The sequence below is a fragment of the Schistocerca gregaria genome, chromosome 2 (assembly GCF_023897955.1).
Source record: "Schistocerca gregaria isolate iqSchGreg1 chromosome 2, iqSchGreg1.2, whole genome shotgun sequence".
Lineage (NCBI taxonomy): Eukaryota > Metazoa > Arthropoda > Insecta > Orthoptera > Acrididae > Schistocerca > Schistocerca gregaria.
This window is the reverse complement of record NC_064921.1, coordinates 919,415,076-919,435,204: the sequence shown is the minus strand read 5'-3', so window position 1 is coordinate 919,435,204 and position 20,129 is coordinate 919,415,076. Positions and strand designations below refer to the sequence as shown.

Sequence of the window (20,129 nt, the reverse complement as noted above, 5' to 3'; positions counted from 1 at the left end):
ACTGAGTAGCTGTGGTTAATATGAGCAATTCTTTGAATAGGTCTCGACATGATGTTCTTGGATTTACACTACTCATTACTCATATTATACGCTTCTGTACTCTAAAAATGTTTTCTCTGTTTGTGGCGTTACCCCAAAATATGAAACCATATGAGATAATGGAGTGAAAATAAGTAAAATATGCCAGTTTTTTAATATTTATATCTCCTATGTCGGACATCATTCGCGTTGCAAACACAGACTTGTTTAAGGCGCTTTAGCAGTTCATTAGTATGTTGCTCCTAATTGAATTTATTATGAAGTTGTAATCCCAAGAATTTTACACCCTCCTATTTCCATGTCATCATATTTTATACACACACCAAAAGGAAATCTCTTGGAAGTTCTGAACTGCATATAGTAGGTCTTTTCAAAGTTTAATGACAGTTTATTGGCTATGAACCACTTATTAATGTCAGTAAAAATATTATTGGCTGCCCTTTCAAAATTTATGTTTGATTTACTATTTATTGCAATGTTTGTATCATCTACAAATGAGACAAACTTGGCATCTGGTAATGTAACAGATGACAGGTCATTATTATACACAAGAAACAGTAGTGGACCTAGCATGGAACCATGGGGAACACCACATGCAATTTCTTCCCAGTCAGATGATGTCTCATTGCCTACTGCTGAAGTGTTACCTAATGACACCCGTTGTTTTCTATTAGTAAGAGAAGACTGAAACCACTTTGCAGCACTACCAGCGACGCCATAATATTTTAATTTACTTAAAAGAATTCTGTGATTCACACAGTCAAACGCCTTTGACGCTACACAGTCTGCTACCATCGATTCCACTGATGAGCTTGAAATGTTATTACTTAAAAGCGATCGGAAGCCCGTCTTCGAAGGCATGTTTGGATTATTGCAACGTACTGCTTTGGGAAATAGACACGCACATACTGAATTTGAAATCTCGCAAGTACGGTGAAAGTCGATAAGGATCGGGCTGTAAGGCCCTTTTGTCGACGAAGCAGAAGACGTTCGCTTGCGGCAGCGCCTCACCTGTTGTGCTGTAGGGCGAGTGCGAGGCGGCGGGCTGCGGCGGCAGGCCCGCGGTGGGCACGATGCCGCCCGCGCACGACAGCGGCTCCAGCTCGCCGCCCCCGCCGCCTCCGCCGCCCCCGCCCGGCCCCGCCCCCGCCGGCGGGCTCTTGGAGAACATACTGCCGTACTCGCCGCTGGCGCCGCTGCTGCTGCCGGCGCCGCCGCTCGCCGCCGCGTGGTCCGGCAAGACTGTGGACACACGAGTGCCGTCACCACCAGGTCCCACCTCCTCTCCCAAACTTTTCTTTGGGAATCCTGCTACTCTCATTAAACATCTTATTTATTTCATAATTTAATAAAATTATGTTTTTGGATAAATCATGCTACTTCTTTATTAATTTATCATTCATTACTAATAGTTTTTATTAGCATTATTTAACGTGTCTGCTATCAATATTTTCAATAATACATATTAATAATCCATTAGTCTACTATATTACAATACAGCGTCGTCATCAAATTCAAAAAATGCATTATTTTTAAAATCTAAATAGCATTATTTTCAGTCTCTAAGTACGGTATGGCAAACCTACGTTTCTAGCAATTGTATACTTAGAGAAAGCTTTTGACAATGTTGACTGGAATACTCTCAAATTCTAAAGGTGGCAGGGGAGCGAAAGGCTATTTACAATTTGTACAGAAACCTGATGGCAGTTATAAGAGTCGAGGGGCATGAAAGGGAAGCAGTGGTGGGGAAGGGAGTGATATAGGGGTGTATCCTATCCCCGATGTTATTCAATCTGTATATTGAGCAAGCAGTAAAGGAAACAAAAAAAGAAAAAATTCGAAGTAGGAATTAAAATCCATGGAAAAGAAATAAAAACTTTGAGGTTCGCCGATGACATTGAAATCCTCTCAGAGGCAGCAAAGGACCTGGAAGAGCAGCTGAACGGAATGGACAGTGTCTTGAAAGGAGGATATAAAATGACCATCAACAAAAGCAAAACGGGGATAATGGAATGTAGTCGAATTAAATCGGGTGATGCTGCAGGAATTACATTAGGAAATGAGACGCTTAAAGAAGTAAAGGAGTTTTGCTATTTGGGGAGCAAAATAACTGATAATGGTCGGAGTAGAGAGGATATAAAATGTATACTGGCAGTGGCAAGGAAAGCGATTCTGAAAAAGAGAAATTTGTTAACATCGAGTATAGATTTAAGTGTCAGGAAGTCGTTTCTGAAAGTATTATTATGGAGTGTAGCCATGTATGGAAATGAAACGTGGTCTATAAATAGTTTAGACAATAAGAGAATAGAAGCTTTCGAAATGTGGTGCTACAGAAGAATGCTGAAGATTAGATGGGTAGATCACGTAACTAATGAGGAGGTATTGAATAGAATAGGGGAGAAGAGGAGTTTGTGGCACAACTTGACTAGAAGAAGAGACCGGTTGGTAGGGCACGTTCTGAGGCACCAAGGGATCACAAATTTAGCATTGGAGGGCAGCGTGGAGGGTAAAAATCGTAGAGGGAGACCAAGAGATGACTACACTAAGCAGATTCAGAAGGATGTAGGTTGCAGTAAGTACTGAGAGATGAAGAAGCTTTGCACAGGATAGAGTAGCATTGAGAGTTGCATCAAACCAGTCTCAGGACTGAAGACCACAACAACAATAACACAAGTACGGTCTTACATTATTATTACTGTCAACAGTTTTATTTTCACAAGTCCGTCTTCATCACATAGATTTCTTTACACTTTATGACCGGCTTATCACTATCTTTAGATCTGTTGCAAATATAAATAGTGTGTAAGCGACAAGGTTCAATTATTTAAGATTAAAAGTATACAGGTCTTAGTGATGCATGAAATATAAAATATTTATCGCCATGTATGGCAGTCATATACACCGTGAAAATATTCTGATATAAATCATCGTCAAGTTAAACATGTGCGTGCTAATACTCAGATTGCGTCAGTATTTCCACAAAAGTTTAACTAAAGACAGTGCATACCGCTTTTTATCTTTATGTTCGCGACACTGGTTTACTATGTACTGCGGCTAAAGTGCTCTCTGCTGGCATTACGTTTTTCTATAACTACTGAAGCAATCTGAGTATTAGCACGCACATGTTTAACTTCACGATGATTTACATCAGAATATTTTAACGGTATGTATGACTGACATACATGGCTAAAAATATTTTATATTTCATGCATCACTAAGACTTGTGTACTTTTTAATCTTAATTAATTGAACCTACACGTTTACACAATATTTATATTTACAACAGGTCTGAAGATGGCGATAATCCGAAATCGGTCATAAAGTGTAAAGAAATCTATGTGATCAAGACGGACTTGTGAAAATAAAAGTGATAAAAATAAAATGATCGCGGACTCATATACAGACTGTATGTCTTCTGTTGATAAAATCTGTCAGCAGTAATGACTACGACGCCAAGCACACGAAAAATACATTTGTGTCAGAAGGAGGCGAACTATAGTAAGAGTTTGATAAGTAAAGTACGTTTCATTAGTTTTTGATATACTGACAGCAAACCTAAGTGCTGCTACTCAAGTCCCCTAATATCGCACAGTTAGAACTTTCGTTGAAGTAACAGCACTTTGAACACTCATCCCAGACTACACGTATGGAGTGAATGATTAATGCGCTTGCGGTTTCATTTTCTGGGAAAACACAAATGCGTGGCGTATTTGAGTGTTGCGTTCCTGCCGACGCGAAACGACCTGTCTTGTTTGGCGAGCGCAGAATTCCTGCTTCTAGGAAAATCCAGCTTAAATCGAGCAGCTGTCCGTCGATTACACCACAGTGTTTCGAATATGAAGTTTCACCTTTACTAAATTTAAGATACATAGGAAAAAACTATCAGACCACTTGGTACAACTATGGTTCTGTTGTGAATGAATGTTGGGAAATGTTACTGATGACTTCAGCTTTTCTGACAAGCTTCTCATGTCAGATGACCCTCATTTACACATCAGTAGGTATGTAAGCAACCAGAAGTTTAGTTACTGGGCACCTGAAAACTTACAATTGCACGAACGACTGTCAGTCAGCACAAAGCTTATAGTTTTGCGTGCTGTCTCAATCTCAGGTGTGACGAGGCCTCACATCTTTGAGGATGAGGAAGGGAAGACGACATCAGTCTGTACGATATGTGGATCTGATCGAGACTTTCGGAGCAGAAAATCTTCATAATCTTGGATTTCAGCAAGATTTCCCGGAATTTTTGGAAAAAATACTAAATGTAAATGTCGTGTGACTAGGGCCTCCCGTCGGGTAGACCGTTCGCCGGGTGCAAGTCTTTCGATTTGACGCCACTTCGGTGACTTGCGCGTCAATGAAATGATGATGTTTAGAACAACACTACACCCAGTCTCTGAGCAGAGAAAATCACCGACCCAGCAAGGACACTCTGTCGCGCTGACCACTCAGCTACCGGGGGCGGACGGGAAAAAGCACTTATAGCCAGCCGTACATAAATGATGCGGTGATAAAAATACTCTCACCCTAGGGGGATAGCCGGTACAGTGGTACTGACGAGAATACAATTTAGTTGAGGCAAGCAAAGTATAACAACAATACTGATGTACTACAGCCTGATTTCCTGCCCATGCTCATATAGGGTTAATGGCAGCAGTTCGACAGCTGTTACCATTTAATTTCGCGGTTTTGCGACAGTCACTGGTCCTCAAGAACAACAGATTTTTCGGAGCGCGATTTTTTTTCTTGTGGGACCAACTGAAAAGTGCACACCATTCGCTCAACGACAGTTGCTGAGCTGAAAACAAGGGTCCACGAAAAAATCGCTGTACTTCCCGTGAAGGTGTTACCGAGCGCAATGCAAAGATCTCAGCATTCGCTTCTAGGTTGCTTTCGTTTCAATGGCCATCATTCCCCAGAAAAGGAGAAGAATTCGTGACGGGTCGCTTCAGTCCTTCCAGAAGACTATAAAGAAAAGACACTTCAAACAGTAATAATCTTTTGTTGTGTAACTATATGTCAGTGACTGTTTGCTTTCGCCCATCAAAAGTGCAAATTCATTTTCTTAAGTCTTATGAGAGTTTCTTTAAATATTCCTCTTTCATTTTTCCACCTGGTATAACACTCTGATGTACTACAAGCTGATTTCCTTCTCTCTAGCAGCAAACGTCAAACCAGCTCACGAGTGACTGGCTTTTCACACCTCACAATAAGATTATGCTTTAGCACAAATACATCACATTGTTTTGTCGAACATTTATAAATGAATCTCCCTTGATCATATTTTAAACTGGTTTCAAATTATGGTTTAAGTGATTAAAAATACATCGGCGAGAGAGTATACACCGATGAGCCAAAACATTATGAATGGCGTGTTGTTTCACTTTTAAAACACAGTGTAACACAGATCCTGCTTGACATGGATTCTACAAGTCCTTGACAGGGTTCTAAAAGTATGTGGCACCAGATGCCTACGCACATGTCAAACAATTACCGCAAATTACGTGATGGTGGTTTACGGGCACGCAGCTGGGGCCCGATATGTGTTCCAGTAGGTACAGATCAGTCACATTTGCTGCCAAGACATCAATGTACGTTTAGTGGCCGGGTGTGTGTTTTGTGCAGCCATTCGCCTAGATGACGGCGTGTAACGACCCAACTATAGACCTGTTGGAACAAGAAATGCAATTTATTCGACAGGCGCCGCGTTTCTATCGATCCTTGGCGAAGACTTAGTGATGTTGTGTCCACTGCTGTCATAACTGGCGATATCGTTGGATCCATGCAAGAACACATCGAAGTCGTGTGAAGTGCAGCTGCATGTTCAACAGTGGCCTATGAAAAGTGTGCGCCGAAACACTTCTGCCTGCATCGGCAGTGTACTCTGCCGTCAGATCTGCCACAGATGGCTGTCTATCCTGGATTACACAGTGGGGAATCCTACGACCTCTACGTTTTGTGATGAGACGTGGTCTTCCAATACCATACGGCCTACTCGTTGTTACACCATCCTTGAGCCACTTTGCGTAGGTGCTCACGACAGCGGTACGCCAACAGGCGCCGAGCTTCGCCATTACTGAGATTGTGCGCTCTTTGTCAGAACCACTTGCATCAGCGAATTTACGCATTCGTGGCTCATATCTTCGCCATAATGAGTGCCCATTCATCTCTCTTCCGCTTACATTCCTTGCTTACTGTGTAATGTGCCCGCAACACCACCAGGAGGTATTCAACCACGTTGTGGGAGTGGTCATAATGTTTTGGCTCATGAGTTTACTACCCAGGTACATCTGTAAGCCGGCCGGAGTGGCAGAGCGGTTCTAGGCGCTGCAGTCTGGAGCCGCGCGACCGCCACGGTCGCAGGTTCGAATCCTGCCTCGGGCATGGATGAGTGTGATGTCCTTAGATTAGTAGGGTTAGTAGGATTAAGTAGTTCTAAGTTCTAGGGCACTGGTGACCTCAGAAGTTAAGTTACATAGTGCTCAGAGCCATTTGAACCATTTACATCTTTAAAAGGTGATATTTCGCAGTGTCATTCACAAAATTGAATCGTTGTTTGGGAGCATTCAAATGGTTTTCAAGTCGTGGAACATAACCATTTCCAGTCTGCTGAACCAGAGGACCCAATCCATTCCATGTTAACACAGCCCACACCACTACGGAGTCTTCATCAGCTTTCATGGTGCCTTGTCAACAAATTGAGTCCGTGGTTTGATGAGGTCTGCACCACTCGTACCTTACCATCATCTCTTACCAATTGAAATCGAAGCCACGGTTTTCCAATCGTCTAGGGAGAGGCGCTGCGTGCGATATGGCGCTGTTAGCAAAGGCACACGCTTCCGTCGTCTGCTGCCATAGCCGATTAACACCGGATTTCGCCGCATTGTCCTAACGGATATAATCTTCGTACGTCCCACATAGATTTCAGGGGTTATTCCACGTAGTGCTGCTTGTCTGTTAGCACTGACAAATCTACGCAACCGCCGCTAATCTCGATTGTCAAGCGAAGGCCATAGGGCACTGCGTTGTCCGTTGTGAGAGTTAATGCCTAAAATCTGGTCTTCTTCGTACAATCTTGACACTGTGGATCTCACAATAATGAATTCACTAACGATTTTCAAAATGGAATGTCCCATGTGCCTTGCTAGAACTAACATTCCACGTACAGAGTCTTTTAATCCCCGTCGTGCGGCCTTAATTACGTCGGAAACTTTTTCATGTGAGTCATCTAAGCACAAATGAGTGCTCCGCCACTGCCCTTTTATACCATGTGCACTCGGTACTACCGCCATTCGTATAGGTACATATCGGTATCCCATGACTTTTGTCACTCAGTTTATGTTTACATTGCTACTTCAAAGATGTTACGCATAGATATACTTGCTTACATTGAGTACGAAGATACAGGGTGGCGCACGAAATGTGTTACCATTTTGTTTTTCAATATTGTCAATACAATCTGAAAGGAACATATACTATAATGAAGAGCCGTCCATGGAGATTCGTTCTAACTCAGCACATGCTCAATATCTCCACATTTTCGTTTTCTAACTTCCTTCAAACGAACACTGAAGTTAGTGATTACCCTACGGCACATGTCTTCCGTAATTTCACTGCAAGCTTGAAGTATATGTCCTCTGAGCTCCATTATATTCCACAGCTTCTTGTTACTGCCTTGCCCTTCAACACGCAGTGGTTCATGCAAGATGGAGCGAGGCCACTTACTGCAAACACTGCATTGGAGTTTTTACACGAGCATTTCGACATACGGATCATTTCACTCAGGTTTCCAGGTCGTTCCAATGACGGACAAAATTGGCCCCCCAATAGACCAGACCTGAGTCCACGTGACTTTTTTCTTTGGTGGTACCTAAAGGGAAAAAATTTTCCGAAACGCGCACATGATTTAATGGAGCTCAGAAGACTTATTCTTCGAGCCTTCAGTAAAATTACGGTAGACATGTGCCGTAGGGTAACCACTAACTTCAGTGTTCGTTTGAAGGAAGTTAGGAAGCGAAATGGTGGACATATTAAGCATGTGCTGAGTTAGAATAAATTTCCATGGACGGCTCTTCATTGTAGTATATGTTCCTTTCACATTGTATTGGCAATAAAGTTTATATTCAAAAACAAAATGGTAACACATTTCGTGCGCCAGCATGTAAATGAAATATGAGGGCTTTTTTTCGAAAGTGCAGCCTTTTTTCGACTCTACTTCCCTTGTGAGTACACTTCGCTCTCACAGATTCACATTTTTATTTTTTTTAGCTTTAACAGTGCCTCTTCTATGAATACAACTTTATCACCAGCAAAAGACGCAACTTAGTCTGACTTGCACTTGGTCTTCTGCTGTGGAAAGGCGCCTGTACTCTTCACTAACACCAGCGTCTGTGCACATCACAAAAAACAACAACAACGTAATTAAACAACTCTTCACCTGAAGATGTTGGTGTGAAACATCGAAACCTGTAGAGGCAAAATAACTATGTGACTGATGCAGAAATTGTTTGATTAATATTAGTTGGTATTATTTCTTTGTGCATATGCTACTAAGAAAGACGTTGAAAATGAAGAAGCCAAGTGTTTACCTGTGGGTAAGTGGCTGATTCCAGAAGGGTCGGAGGCTGAAGCGATGTCGGCTCCAGAGTAGGAGAAGGTGGGCTGCAGGGGCGAGTAGCTGGCGTACGTAGAGGAACAGCCGTAGCCGCCCCACGGCGCCGCCATGGCGCCGCCGCCGCCCACCGCCTCCGCTGCCGAGCACGATCCGCCCACGCCGCCCCCAGTGTTGGTCGTATCTGCAACCAACAACTTTAAATGAGGCTACAATGATACTGAGGTACGCTGGAGAGGATTTATGGAGATGAGAAAGTGGAAAGGACATATTGACAGACTGAGTGCCGATGTAGCTAATTCATTTATTTTTTTACACGTATCATGTTCCTTAGGACCAAATCGAGGAGTAATTGTCATGGAACTAGTCAGTACATGAAATAAAAACATAAAAGTCATAATAGTTAAATTGAAACGTATATGAATCCCATGAAGACGATGAGCCATAAGTTTAAATAAACGTAATCGACAACGTAATACAGAAAGTAGCTTGATTTATTTTTAAAAAATTCTATGAGTTTCCCTACAGAATAGAAGGAGTGAGCCATGAGGAAACTCTCCAGTTTAGACTTGATCTAAGATTTTTGAATTCTTGGGGCAGCTTACTGAAAATGGATGCAGCGGAATACTGCACTCCTTTCTGTACAACAGTCAAGGAGGTGCGATCAAAATGCAGATTCGATTTCTGCCTGGTATTAACTGAGTGAAAGCTGCTAACTCTTGTGAATATTGTTAACAAGAAACGGCATTAAAGAAAACATGAATTTAGACGCCAATGTCAGAATTCCCAGACCACTGAACAGGCGTCGACAAGAGATACGCGAAATTACACCACATATTGCTCTAACCGCCCGTTTCTTGAGCCAGGAATACCCTTTTTGTATCAGAGACTACTTTTTTGTTGAACTATCACTTATTTTAGAAATTTTTCTAGTGATGATTGAAGAAGCGTTTAGTTTTTGAAGAAGATCCTGAACATGGCCTGTCCTCGACCGCTTACTATTCGAACGCCTAGGAATTTGAACTGTTCAGTTTCACTAATCATATACCCACACTGTGTAATCAAAATGTCAGTTTTTATTGAATTGTGTGTTATAAACTGTAAACATTGATTCTTACTGTGATTTAGCAGCAATTTATTTTCTACAAGCCATCATACACTCCTGGAAATGGAAAAAAGAACACATTGACACCGGTGTGTCAGACCCACCATACTTGCTCCGGACACTGCGAGAGGGCTATACAAGCAATGATCACACGCACGGCACAGCGGACACACCAGGAACCGCGGTGTTGGCCGTCGAATGGCGCTAGCTGCGCACCATTTGTGCACCGCCGCCGTCAGTGTCAGCCAGTTTGCCGTGGCATACGGAGCTCCATCGCAGTCTTTAACACTGGTAGCATGCCGCGACAGCGTGGACGTGAACCGTATGTGCTGTTGACGGACTTTGAGCGAGGGCGTATAGTGGGCATGCGGGAGGCCGGGTGGACGTACCGCCGAATTGCTCAACACGTGGGGCGTGAGGTCTCCACAGTACATCGATGTTGTCGCCAGTGGTCGGCGCAAGGTGCACGTGCCCGTCGACCTGGGACCGGACCGCAGCGACGCACGGATGCACGCCAAGACCGTAGGATCCTATGCAGTGCCGTAGGGGACCGCACCGCCACTTCCCAGCAAATTAGGGACACTGTTGCAACCGTCTCCATGAAGCTGGGCTACGGTCCCGCACACCGTTAGGCTGTCTTCCGCTCACGCCCCAACATCATGCAGCCCGCCTCCAGTGGTGTCGCGACAGGCGTGAATGGAGGCATGAATGGAGACGTGTCGTCTTCAGCGATGAGAGTCGCTTCTGCCTTGGTGCGAATGATGGTCGTATGTGTGTTTGGCGCCGTGCAGGTGAGCGCCACAATCAGGACTGCATACGACCGAGGCACACAGGGCCAACACCCGGCATCATGGTGTGGGGAGCGATCTCCTACACTGGCCTACACCTCTGGTGATCGTCGAGGGGACACTGAATAGTGCACGGTACATCCAAACCGTCATCGAACCCATCGTTTTACCATTCCTAGACCGGCAAGGGAACTTGCTGTTCCAACAGGACAATGCACGTCCGCATGTATCCCGTGCCACCCAACGTGCTCTAGAAGGTGTAAGTCAACTACCCTGGCCAGCAAGATCTCCGGATCTGTCCCCCATTGAGCATGTTTGGGACTGGATGAAGCGTCGTCTCACGCGGTCTGCACGTCCAGCACGAACGCTGGTCCAACTGGGGCGCCAGGTGGAAATGGCATGGCAAGCCGTTCCACAGGACTACATCCAGCATCTCTACGATCGTCTCCATGGGAGAATAGCAGCCTGCGTTGCTGCGAAAGGTGGATATGCACTGTACTAGTGCCGACATTGTGCATGCTCTGTTGCCTGTGACTATGTGCCTGTGGTTCTGTCAGTGTGATCATGTGATGTATCTGACCCCAGGAATGTGTCAATAAAGTTTCCCCTTCCTGGAACAATGAATTCACGGTGTTCTTATTTCAATTTCCAGGAGTGTATTATGCCTTGAACTGAATTAGCTGATATTGTATCAGTATTGCACACAACATCCTTCACTACCAAGGCGTGTCATCAGCAAACAGAAATATTTTAGAATTACCTGTAATGCTGGCAGGTATATCATTCATGTAAATTATAAACAGCAGCGGCCCCAGCACCGATCCCTGAGGTACCTCCCACTTAACTGTGCACCTCTGGAACTTCACGTCGTCGCCATTCTCAGTACTGTGGTGAATGAACTTCTGCTGTTTGTTTTCAAAGTAAAAGGTGAACCAATTGTGAGCTACTCCCCTCACTCCATAATGGTTCAACTTCTGCATTATCATTTTGTGATCAAGACAATAAAACGCCTAGCGTTTGCAACCTTTTATTTAATCCGTCGAGACCTTCACAGAGAAAAGAGAACATAACATTTTCAGTTGTTAATCCACTTATAAAACCAAACCGTATATTTTACAGCAAATTTCGTAAATTGAATTGATCAGCTACCTTTGTGTATGTAGTCTTTTCAATAACTTTAGCAAACACCGATAAAATAGAAATAGGGTGTCAGACCAAACACCTTTTAGCCACCCAATTTCCAGTTTCGGTGATTTACTACGCCATCTTCAGGCCCTCTGACCAACAGCTGAGTCCCATATCCATCTCTGAAAAAATGGACATACAGAGAAATAGAAATAGGTCTAAAATTGTCTGCATTACCCATCTCTCCTTTTCTATAAAGTGACTTCACTACTAAAGGAAACTGAACATTCCGAATGAAAAGTTGCAGACATGGCTGGGTGCTGAGCTAACATATGCTGAACAGTACTTTAGTATTCTGCTAGAAACCCCACCATATCCATAAGAGTCCTTACTGTTTAGTGATGTATCGACTCAATCTCCTCCTTGTTGGTATCATGGTGGAGCATTTCAGATAACGGTTTCGGAAAACTGTTTTCTAAGAGAGTTATGTGATCCTCTGTTGGAACTAAGCATCCATTTAGTTCACTTCCTATATTCAGAAAGTGATTATTAAATACTGTACATATAACCGAGTTGTCGATATTGAATTACTTCTGCTACGCGTTGACTTCTGTTGTTGCTCGAGAGAATAACTTCATATATGTGAAAAAGAAGTAAAAAAAGTGCTTCGGTCTGTATGGGGACCAACAGTCTACAGGGCGACTGACGATTGAATTAACGAAATCAAACCAACTATGTGACTGGATTGAAGAGTTTCTAGTAAGCAGAACACAGCTTGTGGTTCTCAATGGAGAAAAGTCTTCAGAGGTAAAAAGTAACTTCGGGCGTGCCCCAAGGGAGTGTTGTAGGACCATTCGTTTTTCACAATGTGTCATCGGAAGTTCTATTAAGCTTTTTGCGGATGATGCTGTTGCATACAGAGATGTCGCAAAACTAGAAAATTGTAGTGAAAATCAGGAAGACCTGCAAAGGGTCTTGGTGCAAGGAGTGGCGGTTGACTCTCAGCACAAACAAACATAACGTATTGCGAATACATAGGCAGGAAGGCCCGTTGTTGTATGATTACACATGATTGCACAATGATCACAGGAATCAGTTACTTCCCTAAAATACCTGGGAGTAGCGTACGGGGCGATTTAAAGTGGAACGACCACATAAAACTAATCGTGGGTAAGGCAGATGCCCGACTGAGATTCACTGGAAGAATCCTTAGGAGGTAATCATTGTTCGACCGATGTATGAATACTACTTGTCAGTCTGGGATCCGTATCAGATAGAATTGATGGAGGAAATAGGGAACATACAAAGAAAAGAAGCCCGTTTCGTTACAGGTTTATTTTGTAAGTGCTAAAGCGTCACGGAGATGCTCAGCTAACTCCAGTAGCAGACCCTGCAAGAGAAGCGTTCTGCAGATGTTTCGAGATCGTACGTTACCAGAAGCGTCAGCCAATAAATTACTAGGTGCCACATATATCTCGCGAAAAGACGATGAAGATAGAGAGATTCGAGCACACACACAGACTTACCAGCTATAGTTGCCGGCCGCGGTGGCCGAGCGGTTCTAGGCGCTTCAGTCCTGAACCGCGCGACTGCTACGGTCACAGGTTCAAATCCTGCCTCGGGCATGGATGTGTGTGATGTCCTTAGGTTAGTTAGGTTTAAGTAGGTCTAAGTTCTAGGGGACTGATGACCTCATACGTTAAGTCCCATAGTGCTCGGACTCATTTGAACCATTTTTGAACCAGCAGTAGTTCTAAGCGCGTGTCATTCGCGACTGGAACAGGAAAAGACGGAAGTGAAATCTTTACACAAATTATTCTCCGCCACACAGCGTAAGGTGGCTTGCGTAATACAGATGCAGATGTAGCCACATAGGAAAGGAACGAGTAGACAATAATGAAACAAGCAAATATTCTTAATAAACATAAGTCTGGAAACCAATGGTGTTGCCTACATAACGTACGCGTAAGTGCAGTCATGCCAGTGTTACAACACTGTTAATATCTAAGGCTACCGTTGTTTCTAAACACCACAAGTGGGGCGTAAATTATAAAGTGATAAACTTCATTTAACTTGGTTTTCTTATCATTACGGATTCCTGAGTAGGGCGTAGTGGTGAACAGCTTTTCGACAACGAGTGTATTGGTCAGTACCATGGCCTTCTAGGTCCGCCGACTTGAACGCGTTGGATTTTTGTGTGTGAGGTCATTTGAAACCTTTGGTGCGTTCCAGCCCTGTAGATAGTGTCGCTGAATTCCGGGAATACATTGCGGACAGATGTTAGTGCATTCGGACCATGCCTGGCATATTTTAACTTGTACGAGCATCGATGAGGAGACATGCTGAAGCCTTCCTTCTCGTGGAAGGTGGGCCTGTGGAACACTTCTTGTGTGTGTTTGCCCTCAAGCGCATATCAGGAACTTGGATCCTCGGGAACTCTGTTATAAGGTGTTTATGTACTCACTCGTAATACGAGGGGACTTTGAAAAGTCAGGACTATAGACGGTGATGTAACTGCTGTGGAATGTTGCACTACACTTCACAGTGAGACATATCTGACACCATTCTTCAACATAGCAAGTATCTGTAAACAAGGATCGGGATGTTCTACCAATCGCTCAATTCCTCGACGATAGAAGTCCCCTCCTTGTTCACGGAGCCATTCGGGAAACACTGTGTGATCGTTGTCATCGTTGGAAGACTCTTCCTCCCAGAAGTTCTTTCAGTTGCCGAACAGATAGAAATAGCACGATGCGTGATCTGTACTGCATGGCGGCTCAGCATCATCCACGTGTGTGACGTATACGTAATACATAACACCAAAAATAATTAACGTAGATTAATGGAATTCTGGGAATATATTTGTCTACGTAACATATTTAAATGATTAACATTTCAAGGTCACAGGCTAATATAAGCGCGAGATAAGCCATTGCAAATGTGAAATGCTGGTACGTTAATAACAGGTGTAACCGCTAGAATGTTTCATGCAAACATGCACTGTGTTGTACAGGTACCGGATGTCAGCTTGTGGGATGATGCAGTTCCGTTACTGCTGTACTTGGCCGGTCGATACACAGATGGTTAATGCAGGTTGTAGAGTTTCTGTCTGATGATGTCCCATATGTGCTCCATTGTAGACAGACGTAGTGAGCGAGCAGGCCAAGGTAACATGTCGACACTCTGTAAAGCATGTTGGGTTACAACAGTGGTATGTGGGCGAGCGTTATCCTGTTGGAAAACACCCCCTGGAATGCTGTTCATGAATGGCAGCAGGACGGGTTGAATAACCAGACTGACGTACAGATTTGCAGTCTGGGTTTGTGGGATAACCAAGAGAGTGCTCCTGCTGTCTTACGAAATCTCATCTGAGACCGTAAATCCAAGTATAGGCACAGTGTGTCTAGCATTCAGACAGCTTGGTTGCAGGCCCCCAACTGGTCTCCTAACCAACGCACGGCCATCACTGGCACCGAGGCAGAACCAGATTTCACCAGAAAACACCACAGACCTCCATCCTACCCTCCAATGAGCTCTCGACATCACTGAAGTCGAAAATGTCGGTGACTGCACTCTACATGTGTAACTTACTTTCTGAAGTCCCTATGTACTTTCTGATGAACTGTCGCTGTCCAGAATAACATTCCCGTTTCTCTTTGTCAAAATTTACTGAAGTCACTTAACTGTGAAACTACTTCGTGTGATCGTATTTTGGTTGTTAATTGACAATGTTGTGATTATCGATGGCCTTTCATAAATCAGGGAAGCTGCCAATGAGTATTGATTTATATCAACGGGGCATTTTGAAAATTTTTACTGGAACGGGTTTAGAACCTAGTCCTTCGGGTTACTAAGCAGATGCGCTGACCGCTACGCCAACCGGACAGTGGTGAGCACAGCCGCATGAACTGTTCTAACACGCCTCCCGTCAGACAACAATTCATGACTTATACCACACACTAAAGATGTAGTGCCCTTGCTCATTTGCCTCACTACTTGCGGCATCTCGCCGATTGTGGTAAGAGTTCGAGCTTGGTGTGCATATGCACTGAAAGGATCACTGCCCATCATTGTATATAAATGTGATGTTAGTTCTTTCGGACGTATTCCAAAGAACAGACACCACAGATATACACTACTGGCCATTAAAGATGCTACACCAAGAAGAAATGCAGATGATAAACGGGTATTCATTGTACAAATATATTGTACTAGAACTGGCATGTGATGACATTTTCACGCAATTTGGCTGCATAGATCCTGAGAAATCAGTATCCAGAACAACCACCTCTGGCCGTAATAACGACCCAGATTCGCCTGGGCATAGAGTCAATCAGAGCTTGGATGGCGTGTACAGGTACAGCTACGCATGCAGCTTCAACACGATACTACAGTTCATCAAGAGTAGTGACTGGCGTATTGTGACGAGCCAGTTGCTCGGCCACCATTGACCAGACGTTTTCAGTTGGTGAGAGATCTGGAGAATGTGCTGGCCAGGGCAGCAGTCGAACATTTTCTGTATCCGGAATGGCCAGTACAGGACCTCCAAGATGCGGTCGTGCATTATCCTGCTGAAATGTACGGTTTCGCACGGATCGAATGAAGGGTAGACCCATGGGTCGTAACGCAGCTGAAATGTAACGTCCACTGTTCAAAGTGCCGTCAATGCGAACAAGAGGTGAGCGAGACGTGTAACCAATGGCACCCCATACCATCACGCCAGGTGATACGCCGGTATGGCGATGACGAATACACGCTTCCAAAGTGCGTTCACCGCGATGTCGTCAAACACGGATGCGACCATCATTATGCTGTCAACAGAACCTGGCTTCATCTGGAAAAAAATGACGTTTTGCCATTCGTGCACTCAGGTTCTTCGTTGAGTACACCATCGCAGGCGCTCCTGTCTGTGATGCAGCTTCAAGGGTAACCGCAGCTATGGTCTCCGAGCTGATAGTCCATGCTGCTGCAAACGTCGTCGAACTGTAACTGCAGATGGTTGTTGTCTTGCAAACGTCCCCATCTGTTGATTCAGGGATCAAGACGTGGCTGCTCGATCCGTTACAGCCTCTCGGATAAGATGCCTGTCATCTCGACTGCTAGGGATACAAGGCAGTTGGGATCCAGCACGGCGTTACGTATTACCCTCCTGAACCCACAGATTCCATATTCTGCTAACAGTCATTGGCTCTCGACCAACGCGAGCAGCAATGTCGCGGTACGATAAACCGCAATCGCGATAGGCTACAATCCGACCTTTATCAAAGTCGGAAACGTGATGGTACGCATTTGTGTATGAGAAATCGGTTGGAAACTTTCCTCATGTCAGCACGTTGTAAGTGTCACCACCGGTGCCAACCTTGTGTCAACGCTCTGAAAAGTTAATCATCTGCATATCACAGAATTTTCTTCCTGTCGGTTAAATTTCGCATCTGTAGCACGTCATCTTCGTGGTGTAGCAATTTTAATAGCCATTAGTGCATATACTTTCAAAACGTTGTGTGTGAAGAAAAGAGCAGTTATTCAATATTTCTGTGATTATGACTCATTTACGGTCTGTAATGTAATGTGTACGAAAGAAACCACAAACAGCTTGTTATGAAAGAAACACAGTGCGCGCCGAAGTGTAAAGCCTTCCAGTTTAGCGCCTGAGCATCCGTTCGGAGACTTTCGAGAGCGAATGGCACCAGATGTTAATCTTCCAAACTGACTAAGTATCGGTGAGCATCTCTGAATTGAAATAGTTCTCTAACAGACAACACAGGTCATACCCGTGTACAAGAATGGTAGCAGAAGTCGAATATGACATTCATTTGTTGTTGAATCGTCTACCCTCCATGCCAACCAGTATGGATTCCGAAAATATCTCACATGACGTCGTGAAAGACATGGACCGATTCAGGCAGGTAGATACAGTAATTCCCGATTTCCGAAACTATTTCTACGCTTATCAAAAGTACATTTGTACGGAGTATCAAGCGAAATCTGTGATTGAATTGAGAGGTTTTTGGTAGGGAGGACGCAACATCTTGTAACGGACGAAGGCTTGACGACAGATGAAGAGGTAACTAAGGGTGTGTCCCAGGGAAGTGTCTTGGGTCCCTTGCTGTTCTTATGGTATATTACTGACCTTGCAGACAACATTAATAGTAACCTCAGACTTCTCGAAGATGATGCACTTATCTATAATGAAGTACTGTCTGAAAAAAGAAGATGCACAAATGTTCATTTAGATATTGATAAAATTTCAAATTAGGGCAAAGACTGACAACTTGCCTTCAGTGCCGTACTGTGAACTCAACAAAACGAAAAAAAAATGCCCTATGACTATATCGGCGAGTTATAAATGGGATCGGTTAATTCCTACAGCCGGCCGCTGTGGTCGAGCAGTTCTAGGCGCTTCAGTCTGGAACCACGCGACCGCTACGGTCGCAGGTTCGAATCCTGCCTCGGGCATGGATGTGTGTGATGTCCTTAGGTTTAATTAGTTCTAAGTTCTAGGGGACTGATGCCCTCAGATGTTAAGTCCCATGGTGCTCAGAGCCATTTGAACATTTGAACCTCAGATGTTAAGTCCCATAGTGCTGAGAGCCATTTGAACCAATCCTTGCAAATACTTGAATGTAGACATCTGTAGGGATATGAAATCGATTGATGTGTTCAGGTGTAGGTAGAGTACTGCGAAAATGCAACAAGTCTTCAAAAGGCTTTGTTCACAAAGCATTTATGCATCCCATTTTAGAATATTGCTCAAATATGTAAGGTCCGTACGAAATAGGATAACAGGGTATATTAAATGTACACGGAGAAGGGCAGCACTTATGGTCACAAGTTTATTTGACCAATGGTAGAGTGTCACAGTGTTGCTGAAGAAACTGTCACTATAAAGCCTACTTACAAATGTTCAGGAACCGGCTCAAATAATAACTCTAGGAATATGCTACATCCCAATACGTATCGCTCCCGTAGGGTTCGTGACGACATGTTTTGGCTCAAATGGCTCTGAGCACTATGGGACTCAACTTCTGAGGTCATCAGTCTCCTAGAACACAGAACTACTTAAACCTAACTAACCTAGGGACATCATACACATCCATGCACGAGGCAGGATTCGAACCTGCGACCGTAGCGGTCTTGCGGCTCCAGACTGTAGCGCCTAGAACCGCACGGCCACTCCGGTCGGCGACGACAGGTTTTGGCTAACTGTAGAGCGAACAGAGGAATTTAAACTGTTGTTTCCCCGCGTTCCATACGTCAATTGAACGGAAGGAAGCTCTAGTAACTGGTACAATGGAAAGTACCATTTGCCATACACTGCACAGTGCTTTACAGATTTATGGATGTAGATGTAGATACGTAAATAACTTGGCGTGACACGAATCCGTGACACAGAAAGACAAGTGACTCGACTCATTGGATCTCTTCCGCTGACTGCGGATGCCAGAATGATTTGCTTCAGGCGGGCGCGTCACCGGTGAGCTGGTGACTGTTGGCGATGACATCCCAAGCGTAACCAGTCGCGCGTGCGTAGCAAGATGTCTGGTCTGCCAGATTCGCGGCAACCGCTTGAAGGTCAAGGCCACGGGACTGTCCCCTCGCTAGTTAACAAGCGCTCGTTGTTGGGACACCAGGAAATGCCTGCTGCACCAGGTGCTTTATACCAGCTCCAGCTGCAGAAGATGGAGTTTATCTCCTCGGGTGTTGGCCTCAACGAAAGGTTGGCTGACATCTCCGTAATAAGAGCATAACACTTGTGGCTGACATCTCCGTAATAAGAACATAACACTTGTTACTAGGATCTCCACTCTTATGTTATCAGAATGACTGACTACTAGGCACATGTGAAACAACCAAGAAACACGCGATAGCAGCAGCCTAACTGATCGAATGCTACTGTAATAATTACCAAAACGGCGCAAATTTAGAAACTATGCTGTGGCTTCCATTTTCATGTTTCCCGCTGTTTTCCGTCGCTAGTAAGGTCGATTCATGCTTGACAGACGGAACGAAACGAGAAGTAAACGTCAAGGTTTCTCGGGAACAAAGTTTTGATGTTGATGCAGTTTGGGGGCGGGGGGGGGGGGGGGGGGGGGAGCATAGAGGCGTCGTCTGCTAGCATCGCAAGGTAACCAGTCCTCGTCACTGATATTATGATATTATGATTGTTCTTCCGCAAAAGACGAGAGATATCTAAAAGTGAAAAAAAAAAAACGTATCAGGTTTAACAGTACCTCGGCTTGGCATAAATAGAAACTTAAACTGATGAAACAATTTTCTTTGAATACCCATTTTTTTTTACAATGAACAGCTTTGTTGAAGGAAAAAAATATTTTTGATGTCATATGATGGTTAAAAAACACAGAGGATGACATAAATAGGCTCTGTGTATTGACTTCTAATTTATTATTTCATGTGTTTGTACATACACAATATCATTTCCGCAGTAAATATATGTAGATGT

The 20,129-nt window shown here is 44.1% G+C and overlaps 1 protein-coding gene across 1 annotated transcript in view; it reads right to left on the bottom strand.

Moving 5' to 3' along the window:
- Window positions 1-1,204: 1,204 nt before the first annotated feature.
- The window catches only part of LOC126335350 (protein lozenge-like), a gene marked incomplete at its 3' end in the record, with an annotated part of 654,398 nt that continues 635,473 nt past the window's right edge, over window positions 1,205-20,129 (bottom strand). Inside the window, exons 4-5 of the mRNA XM_049998535.1 lie at window positions 8,628-8,834; window positions 1,205-1,281 (exon numbers count right to left, since the gene is read on the bottom strand). Of these exons, the coding sequence (XP_049854492.1) occupies window positions 1,205-1,281; window positions 8,628-8,834 (284 nt within the window). The remainder of the gene's footprint in view (window positions 1,282-8,627; window positions 8,835-20,129) is intronic.